Here is an 11,076-nt window from a genome sequence, read left to right on the forward strand (position 1 = left end):
GGCGCTGGCCGGGATGGCCGGCGGCGGGCCGACGCTCCGGGTGCATCGGGTTTGCGGGGCGGGGCGGGGGCGGAGACGGCGCCGCCGCGCCGACGCGCTGCTTTTCCGACCGCGGCCGGCCATCGCCGATGGCGGCGGTCATGCTGCAGGCGCGGGGGGCGGAGCGGCCGGAAAGTGGAAGAAGCGGAGGAGCGGGAGGAAGAAACCTCCGGCGCCGGCCTTGGCGGGGCCGCCTGCGCGACCGCAGCCGGAGACGGCGGCTGAGGCGCCGCAGCGGAGGCAGGGGACCGCCGATGGCGCCCCGCAGTCATCCGAGGTGGTGGGCCGCCGGGAGCGCCGGAGGAAGGCTGCGGCTGCTGCTGCGCCGATGCCGCCGAGGGCGGCGGGCGCGGCGCCGCAGCGACCGGCGCTCCCAGGGAAGCGCGGGGGCGACCGTCGACCCCCGCGCGTGCCGAAGCGGGCTGCGGTCGCCCTGATCGTGACTCCGGGCAGCCAGACATCGTATTCCGACGTCATGCGTCGTGCTGTGGCCGGGTTCAAGTTGGCGGAGCTCGGAATTACCGACCTCCGCTACCGGAAGGGGTAAACAGGGTCCTCCATTTTGGAGGTCCCCGGACCGGACAGCGCCGCTAAGGCTGACGCCATTGCGGCGCGCCTCGGCGAGGTCTTCCGTGGCACGGAAGTCCGGATCTCGGGGCCGGTAAGGACCGCCGAAATGCGGCTGGCCGGCCTCGACGAGTCCGTGTCCGCGGTGGCCGTGGCGGCGGCGGTCGCCGCGTCGGGGGTTGCGCGGCTGCGGAGGTCTGGGGCGGCGAGATCCGCCGGAACCGGTCCGGCCTCGGCACCACGTGGGTGCGGTGCCCGCTAGTCGCTGCGAAACGGCTGACGACGGCCGACCACCTCCGCCGTCCCGACGGTGGCGCAAGGGGTGCAGCGCAGCGGCCACGCCGGCGGCGGCGGCGGCCGCTCCGGCTGCTCTGACGCAGCCGAGGGATAGCCAGCCGACGAGTTCGGCTGGCGACCCGCCTCCGACGTCGCTGGCGTCTGCGGTGGAGGAGGGCGGATCCGGTCGGGGGGAGGCTATGGTTACGGACTAACCTTCCCCCCTATGGTCCGGATCCTCCAGGCCAACCTCAACGGCCGGGGGGAGGCTATGGTTACGGACTAACCTTCCCCCCTATTGTCCGGATCCTACAGGCCAACCTCAACCTCTGGGCACGGGCGCAGGACTTGTTTGTCCATAGCCTGGCCGAGTTGAGGGTTGGCCTGTGGCCTGGCTGTCGCCGCGGAGCCGTACCGGGTCCCGGACCACCCCGATTGGGCGGGGGACGCGCCGGGCTCCGTGGCGATGGTCAGCGACGGAGCCGCGCCCCTGAGCGTCTTGACGCGCGGGCGCGGCTTCGTCGCGGCGCTGTATGGGCGCCTCGCGGTGGTCGGAGTTTATGCCCTTCCGAGCATGCCCCTTGCGTCATTCGAGACGTTGTTGGACGGGATCCGGGACTTTGTGTCCCGCGACTCGACCCGTCCAACACTGGTCCTGGGGGACTTCAACGCGAAGTCCACCCTTTGGGGAAGCCCCAGAACTGACGCGAGAGGTGATGCTGTGGAGGAATGGGCGGCGAGTGCGGACCTTCGGCTGCTCAACCGAGGATCTGCGAGCACGTGCGTGCGGTGGCAGGGAGAGTCGATTGTCGACCTCTCTTGGGCAACGCCCGCCGCCGCGCGTATCGTGTCGGCGTGGAGGGTGGCGGAGGAGGTGGAGTCGCTCAGCGACCACCTCTACATCGTATTCGATGTTTCCGCCACCCATCGACACCACCCCGCTCTCCAACCGGACGCTGGCCGACCGCCGCGTAGATGGGCGCTCAAGCGCCTGGAGGAGGACGCACTGATGGCAGCGGCCCTCGCCGTGTCCTGGCCGGAGGCTCCGGCCGGACCGGTCGCGGACGTCGACAGGGAGGCTGAATGGTTCTGGGAGGCAATGGCGGCTGTGTGTGACGCAGCCATGCCCCGGGCCAGGAAGCCCCCTAGGCGGACCTGGTATTGGTGGAGCGACGAGATCGCTGCGCTGCGTGACGTGCTTCACCAGGGCTCGCCGGCGACGGAACCGCGACTTGGCGAGGGAGCACGAGCTCTACGGGGTCTACCGACGAGCGACGGTGGAGCTCCAGAGCGCCATCAGGGAGGACAAATCCCGTGCCTGGGGTGAGCTCCTCGAGATGTTGGACCGTGACCCGTGGGAGCGCCCGTATCGCATCGTCCTGGGACGCATGCGGCCGGCGGGGCCCCCGGGCATGTAGTCTCTTAACCCCCACGTTTTTGGGCGTGTCTTCGACGCCCTCTTTCCGGACAATCCGGAGGAGGGCTCGCGGCCGCTCGGGCCGACGGACCGGAGCGACTGGTCCGCCGAGCTGGGGGTCACACAAGAGGAGCTCGCGGCGGCCGTCAAGCGCCTCGGGGCCAATAAGGCCCCGGGGCCTGACAGCGTCCCCGGCCGGGCGCTGGGTTTGCCCTCACGCGTCCTCGGGCCCCGACTCATGCGGCTGTTTGACGGCTGCATGATGTCGGGACGGGTCCCGCTTCCCTGGAAGCGGGGGCGGATGGTTCTCGTCCCCAAGAAAGGAAAGCCCGCGGACTCTCTTTTTTGCGTACCGGCCAATATGCCTCCTCGACGAGGCGGGCAAGCTCTTCGAGCGCGTGCTCGCTGTCCGCCTGTCGAGGGGCATGTCCGACGGTGGTCCCGGTTTGGCAGATTGCCAATACGGTTTCCGCGAGGGACGGTACGACTAGCTACGGACGCTAGACGCGATAGACCACGTGCGTTCCCTCGCGGACCGGGCAGTTTCCCGCGGTGGTGTGGCGTTGGCGATCAGTTTAGATATCGCCAACGCCTTTAACACCATCCGCTGGGACACGATCCAGGAGGCACTCCGGGACCACGGGGTGCCTCCGTATCTCCGGATCGTGTTGCGGGACTACCTGTCGGACAGGGTGATTGAATACCCCGGCCGGGGCGGCGTAGTCATACGTCGGAGAGTCAGCCGAGGCGTGCCCCAGGGGGCCGTTCTTGGACCCCTACTGTGGAACGTGGGGTACGACTCGGTGTTGCGCGGGCTCCTCCCGCCCGGTGTGCGTGTCGTCTGTTATGCGGACGACATGTTGATCATCGCGGTTGGGAGAGAGTGGACGAGGACCATACGCATTGCGGAGGTGGCGGTGGCGCTGGTCGTCACCAGGATCCGAGACCTGGGGTTGCAGATCTCGCCGCCAAAGACGGAGATAGTCATGTTTCATGGGCTGCCTCTGTCGCGGCGGGTCCCCCAGGCCTGGATCCGTGTAGGAGATGCCTGTGTCCGGGGCGAGGGCCGAATGAAGTACCTCGGCCTCGACCTGGACAGCCGCTGGCGCTTCGAAGGACACTTCGACCGCCTGGCCCCCCGGATTGAGGGCGTGGTGTCCCTGTTGGGTCGCCTGATGCCCAATCTCGGGGGGCCGGAGGAGAGTGTACGCCGCCTCTACATGGGGGTGGTGCGGGCGATGGCCCTATACGGGTCACCCGTGTGGGCCCGCGACCTGATGGCCAGCCAGCAGGGCTGGCAGCTACTGCGGCGCATTCAGCGCCGCATGGCCATCAGGATCGCGAGGGAGTACCGCACCATTTCCCATGAGGCGGCGGTCGTCCTGGAGGGGGTTGTGCCCTTTGACTTCCAGGCGGAGGCTGACGCCGATCTATATCGGCGTCTGCAGGGCCTCCGCCGGAACGGGGCCGACCTTCCGGACGACGCGGTCGAGGTGATGAAGCGCCAGTGCCGGCGGCTCGCTCGCGAAAAGTGGCGGCGCCAGCTGTATGACAGCGGCGCCGCTCGGCAGCGGGCCGTGGGCGCGGTCCTGCCCACCCTGGATGGGTGGCTGGACCCTCGGCACGGCAGGCTCTCCTACCGGCTCACGCAGGTGCTCGCCAGGCACGGATGCTTCTGTGAGTACCTGCAGAAGGTTGGAGCCGAGGCGACGGCCGAGTGCCACCAGTGCTGCGCGGAGCTGGACTCCGCGCAGCACACATTAGAGGAGTGCCCGGCCTTCTCCAGGGAGAGGTGGGCACTCCGGCGGGAGATAGGAGGGGACCTCTCGCTCCCGGCCATGGTTGCGGACATGGTGGGGAGCGAAAGGTCGTGGAAGGCGGTGTCCTCCTTCTGCGAAGCCGTCGTGCCGCAGAAGGAGGACGACGAGCGGGGTCGCGAGGCGAGCGACCCCGCTCGCCGCGAGAGGAGAAGAGCGAGGCGGGGTCGTGGGCGGGGCCAAGTGGCCCGCGCAGCCGGCCCCGCCGACGCTGGCGGGGGGCCGGTCCCCCCGTAGGCAGGCGGAAGCCTGCGAGAATGGACGGACGCGTGCGCGAAACTCGCGGAGCCGCAGCTGCTGCGGCTCTTGCCTGCGCGCGCGCGTCCGGCGGGGCCGCTGCGGTCGGGGTGGGGACCCTGACTGCATACCCCTGGGGGCGACATACTGCCCCCACGGAACAGGGCTCCCCGACGTTATGGGGAGCATAGAGTTCCGCCTGAGACGGCTGCCGCGGGGGTTTTAGTGGGTGCAAGCCCCACACTACCTCGGAGTTCCACCCCAGGACTCCGGGGTGTGCGTATAGGCATTTCCCCCGTGTAAAAAAAAAAAAAATGTGGCAGCACTTGGTTAGCGGCACAATATGGCTGAACATGGAGTATCGTACCTTCCCCTCAGAGCATCGCTTAACGCGTCCAGAAGTCTACTTTATGCACCGTTCTTTAGGTCCATACCCGTAGCCATATATACAGATCAGTGTCCCTCACAGTACACATTCGCACATATTTCCTGTGGCGCATCAGGACGCATGCGGCATACGTCTATTCTTGTTTTAAAACATAATGTACCACGTACAATATGATTGCAACGCTGTGTGGCTAGTGGAAGATTCACGAAACTTTTGTTTTTTCTTACGGGATCACCCCACCATGAGAGTTTCCGGACCTGTGTATACGACCGTGGTAAGGATTTCGGGAGTGCCAAAAGTGGGGCAGTCATAGCATCCGCGCGCACCTCTTGCCCGAGGATGGCAATACAACATAAGCAAGTGATGGGGGATGGTGTTATTGTATACATGGACCCACGGGCGAATGTTTGACCAGGCCTGCGTAACAAAACTCTCGATATATTCCGGCAACTATGCATTTCGTGCTGCGAGATTACATGTACCGTCTAATTTCTAGTTTCGTCGATAGTGATCGATAGTATACTCTTGTATATTCTTGAGTCTGAACGAGTCAAATCGTAGAATCCTACTTACGTCTTCCAGAAGTGTAAATTAACAAAAATCGCATTTCCACGATAGTGTGATAGTAATATGCAGGGTGATCTGCTCTACTTTTGTGTCTATCTCAATCGCACACTTTATAAAATTCTAATTCTTGCAACGTACGATTTTATTGTTGTTTTCAGGACCAGACCACCCTATAGTGAAGATTACCCGTGAGTGTTATACCTGCGAAACTTCATTTGTGCAAGTATCCAGGCGTCAGTTGGATTATACGAAATTAACTGTCTCTCTCGTACATCGCATATACATATACGGTTCCCGTCGGTTATGCGAGCGCTAGCACACAGCACACGGCACACGGCCTACGGAATCTGCCCCTTTAAGTTTAGATTGGGAAAGATTTAAATGAAACATAATAAATTACTTTATCAAAGTTGGATAACTCTTCATAAATGTTTAAAAATGGAATTTCTGGGACATGTTTCTTAAATTTTTGACGTAAACTGTTTACGTATTGCAAATATTTCTGTAGTTCTATGACATCATTGTTAAGAGGACAGTCCGCAAGTATATTTGTTGTTTCATTCCTAATGTTTGCCTTTCCATGTGCCATGCTCATGTATGAACATGTTTTCTTCAAATTTCTGAAAACAGTAATTAAAGTAAATGCAAAAACATTAATCTTCTGCAATGAAAATGAGAGATTATTATAGTATAGATATACCTTATTATATAATTTGTATATATTTAAACTCTTGAACTAATGGAATTAAACTTCTACATTAACATTATATTATAATAAACATCTGTCACCTTACTTCTCCAACACAAGAATGTGAATGTTCCTTAAAATCTGCTAAGATCGAATTAACTACTGTAGTGGGATTAAAATTAATCCATGTTAGAGTTTTCTTAATTTGTGCACCTCTAGTATTAGTATTGTATGACTTTCCAAAAGATAGATTTGAATTGAATGGTTCCATATAGCTAGCATGCAATGTAATTCTTATTAATTATCAAATAATAAATAATTAAAGCATAGTTTAGAACAATTTATCATTTTATTATCTCATACTTCCTTTTAATTTGTTCTGCAGGCTGATAATGGTTATGACTTTTTCTATACATTTCAAGAATATCTGGCTTTAAAGTATCAATTTGATTTGTATTTGTCCGAAGTAGTTCAGCCATAGATGCTTCTGATTATTTGGAAATATGAAAACATGTATTATTAAAAACATACTTTACAATAATTTTTTTAGATTTTTTATTTTGTTTATACCATGTTTAAGTTTCTTTCCAAAAGTTATTTCCAATGGGTTCATACCCATTGGTAGATTTGGAATGTGATAACGTGTTTTACCAACTTCTTTATTCCAATAGCTGTTAATAACAGTATTTCGTAATTCAGAAATAAGCATTTGAAACTGTGTTTCTTGATGTACTTGCAGGCATTCCTTTACCTAAATTGTTGATTATATATGTTATCATAATTGTTTATTAAATACAATTTGAATAGTTTTGTTAGCATTACAAAATAATAAATCACAATCTTACACCAGTTGTAGTTTTAGTTACAAAATCCTTATGCAGTGGTAAATCTTGTTCATGTTTCTCATTACAAGCAAGCATAGATTTCAAAGCTTCGACTTTATCCTCCATGGAATATTCTGTGAGACAATCTTTAACATTGTATCCTTTATTTTTATTTTGTGTCTGAAAGTAAATAACCATAAAGATATCAATTCTTTCATATGGAGGTTTATTACTGACCTTTTGTATAATACAACATATGGATACAGAGTCAACTACTTTTCCCTTAAAGAAGAATTTGGAAAGAAAGTATTGTAAATTATGTTGTCTATAATTCTGCATGTAAAATTACTAAATTAACTTTTATTGATAGGTATAACTTTATGTGAAAATCTTTGATAATGCACTAATTATGTGATATTACATAAAAATACAAATGAACATTTTTCATATTCGTATTCACACATATTACTAACATAAACATAAAGCCAATATCATGAATTATTACTCTTCTAAATAACAATAATATATATGAAAAAGTTTTCAGCATAAATGAAACTTTATATAGTTTTAGCAATATATCATAAATCGAGCGTACACTACTAATTCTATGTCATCTTTTTATCAGTGTAATTTAATTACCAATAGTAATAAAAAAAATGTGTACATTTATATTTAATTACCAAAGAACTTATATAGTAAAATTAAATTATCTCATAATGTTAATAATACTCCATCTTACACATGTTTTGTTAAAAGAATTTCTGCTTTCTTGAATTTGATCCAAAAATTCATTTTGCGCGTGTATACAACACTTTTTCATCTTTACTTATATGTATAACGTATAATTGGGACACAACACAGTTTACCAATAGTTTTTCAATGTGACAAAAGAGATTTAAAATTATTAGTACAACTTGATACAACTACAATAAAATTGGGAAAGACAAAACATAGTTGTATAATTGCATGTTCTTTTTTATGTATATTGTATATTACTTACAGCTTATACAGGGTGAGGCACTAACTATGCCACCTAGAATAACTCCGAAAGTATGATAGTAGTAGAAAAGTTTTCGAAACAAAAGTTGCATGGGACAACGGGGGCTGTTATATGACGTTAGTTTTTTGTTGCTAGGTGGAGTAGATTCAGAGATTTGAAGGTCAACTTTGTTTTTCTAGATAGAATGCTATGTTTTGTTACTTATTTTCTGGTAGCGGCTATCGAGACGAATCCAATGATGTGCAACATTAAGGTCTTTGAGGGTCAACGAAGGTTATTTAAAGCAAAAAGGTGAAATGAACTTACATTTACAGAAGGTGTTCAAAGTGATTACCATTGGTATCAATGCAATGCTGCAATCTCCTTATCACGGATTAAGTACTATTTCTTATCACTTCGGCACTTATCGAATCACATGCTCTAACAATTCTCTCTCGCATTTCGTGCAAATACAGTAAATATTTACTAAATACGGCGTATTTATCAAACCTGACAATGTAAACACTGTTCGGACGATATCGCAAGACAACAATAACAGCGGTGTACGAAGAACGTAACAAGTAATAAGAGCGGTAAGACTAGTATCATCGAATATCTTTCGAAGAACAAACCGATATGCTTCTCAATTACGGAGAATGCCAGCAAAATTCAGTGAGAGCTAGAGACTTATACGCTGAAAGATATCCTCAACGTTCTCACCCTACACGCCGTACATTTAAATATTTGTACGATAAATTGAGAACAACTGGATCCTTAACCCATCGGAAAAATAGCCGGTAAAAGCAAGTAAGTAACGAAGAAACGGAAATTGGTATTCTTGCCACTGTGGTTTGAGATCCTTGTGTTAGTTCGCATCAAATCACAAGGGAATCTGGCGTAAGCCAGAGAAGTGTTATTCGTGTTCTGCGTCGCCATAAATATCATCCTTACCATATCAGTCTTCACCAAGAATTAACTGGTACGGACTTCATGAATCGCATTGAATTCTGCCGATGGGCTCAACTCCCGATTCAGAGAAATAACTCATTTATTAATTGGATTTTATTTACTAATGAGGCAACATTCACGAATCATGGTAATATTAATTTGCATAACATGCATTTTTAGTCAACTGAAAATCCACGTTGGCTGCGGCAAGTTGCACACCAAAAACCGTGGTCGGTGAATGTATGGTGTGGGATTATTGAGGACTGAATTATCGGCCCCTATTTCATCAAAGGAAATCTTAATGGTAGGAAGTACACCACATTCCTTCAAGAAACATTAGGTACGTTATTGGAAGAGATACCTTTAGAAATAAGGAACAGAATGTGGTATCAACACAATGGGTGTCCGGCACATTTTTCGCTGGTGGCTAGAAAGGAATTGCAAAGAAGATTTCCAAATCGTTGGATTGGACGCGGAGAAGCTGTACCGTGGCCGCCCCGTTCGCCAGACTTGACGCCTCTGGATTTTTTCTTGTGGGGATTCTTGAAAAACATTATTTATAAAGAAGTTCCAACTACGCCTGAAGATATGCGAGAGAGAATTGTTAGAGCATGTGATTCGATAAGTGCCGAAGTGATAAGAAATAGTACTCAATCCGTGATAAGGAGATTGCAACATTGCATTGATACCAATGGTAATCACTTTGAACACCTTCAGTAAATGTAAGTTCAATTCACCTTTTTGCTTTAAATGACCTTCGTTGACCTTCAAAGACCTTAATGTTGCACATCATTGGATTCGTCTCGATAGCCGCTACCAGAAAATAAGTAACAAAACATAGCATTCTATCTAGAAAAACAAAGTTGACCTTCAAATCTCTGAATCTACTCCACCTAGCAACAAAAAACTAACGTCATATAACAGCCCCCGTTGTCCCATGCAACTTTTGTTTCGAAAACTTTTCTACTACTATCATACTTTCGGAGTTATTCTAGGTGGCATAGTTAGTGCCTCACCCTGTATAAAGTGAGAAGACCTTTTTTTAATACGTTTACAACGAACGGACAGAGGAGAATCCGTTTGCCACATGAGGCAGCGATCTCTTCGATTTATTATTATTAATTATTATTCACTTTTGAGAAAACAAGACTAACCATAACAATTCATTCATCACCAGTTATAAACACCTGTGTGTGATAAAATGATCATATAGTTCGTTTCAAAATTGACTGCAGACAAAAAAATGTTCCATAATGTCAATAATATTGATTTCCCCGCAACATCCATAATTATTACAAATGTCAATACAACGAAATATCTTTTATGCGATGTTTGTGATGAAATAAAAATCTGTGTTTCGATTACGTTTTTGATACGTATTACTCACTTATATGTAATAATATATACTGGGCGCCAAAATTAAAGCATCACTAAAATTTGCCGAAAATATTGGTCATTTTCAGATGCCTATATCTTCGCGAAAAATAGCTATAAAAAATATTGTGACAGAGCATTTTGTAGCCCGAAGTTTCTAGTTTTTGAATCGGGAATTTAAAAATTATTTTTATGTAATTTGTTTCTTTTTTTTAAAAGATGAAGCGCAGTAAGCGAATGTTAAAAAATGTTGGTCAAGTTTGAGAGGATGCATGGGCCAAATGAAATTTTTTCTGGTAATTCCAATGGAAAACTTTTAAAAAGCAAACATTTCTCTTTAATTCCGTTTTTTTAATTTTGTTGTACAGTTTTTATTGGCAGAGTTATTCGTCATCATATGAGAAAAGGTACTTTCCACTTTGACCGCCTGTAACTTGCGAACGCATGATCGTATAGAAAATTCCAGAAGTGATTTGGAAAGTTGAGAGATTTCTCTTTAAAGACCTTTAGTTGCCAATTTGTTGAAATTTTTTTTCGTCGTCTACAGTCCATTTCAAAATAACGTAAAATATTGCATAATTACCATTTTTCACAAAACACGATGCCATTTTAACAAAAATTGTGGAATCTTCCAGGTGTCTACGTTTTTTTTAAGTTAAAAGTACACGTAACCCCTGTACCAAAGGCCGCATTGATCAGATTTTTTTTACCCTGTGCCCTCGATAGTGAAACTTGCGATACAGTCTGAAAAATTGGTGAATGACTCTTTTGCGGCACGTGTCCTCTTTAAAACGATTTCGCAGCGTTTGAACAGTTGTGGTCTGTGTCTTCTTAGTTTCACTTTATTTTAGAAGAAAATAGAGATGTCAGAAATTTAGCAAACACATTTTTATACAATCTCTTCGCAATGACAAAAAGTGAACAATGCGAAGTGACGAGAGGGTGCAGATGGTGT

The 11,076-nt window shown here is 49.0% G+C and overlaps 1 protein-coding gene across 1 annotated transcript in view; it reads right to left on the minus strand.

The window, feature by feature from the left end:
- Positions 1–7,640, minus strand: part of LOC107185622 (EF-hand domain-containing family member B) — a 13,859-nt gene extending 6,219 nt beyond the window's left edge. The window contains exons 1-6 of the mRNA XM_015573348.1: positions 7,560–7,640; positions 6,842–7,000; positions 6,567–6,747; positions 6,360–6,483; positions 6,098–6,271; positions 5,709–5,928 (exon numbers count right to left, since the gene is read on the minus strand). Of these exons, the coding sequence (XP_015428834.1) occupies positions 5,709–5,928; positions 6,098–6,271; positions 6,360–6,483; positions 6,567–6,747; positions 6,842–7,000; positions 7,560–7,640 (939 nt within the window). The remainder of the gene's footprint in view (positions 1–5,708; positions 5,929–6,097; positions 6,272–6,359; positions 6,484–6,566; positions 6,748–6,841; positions 7,001–7,559) is intronic.
- Between the last annotated feature and the right edge of the window lie 3,436 nt (positions 7,641–11,076).

Source organism: Dufourea novaeangliae, unplaced genomic scaffold, assembly GCF_001272555.1.
Source record: "Dufourea novaeangliae isolate 0120121106 unplaced genomic scaffold, ASM127255v1 scaffold63, whole genome shotgun sequence".
Taxonomy (NCBI): Eukaryota; Metazoa; Arthropoda; class Insecta; order Hymenoptera; family Halictidae; genus Dufourea; species Dufourea novaeangliae.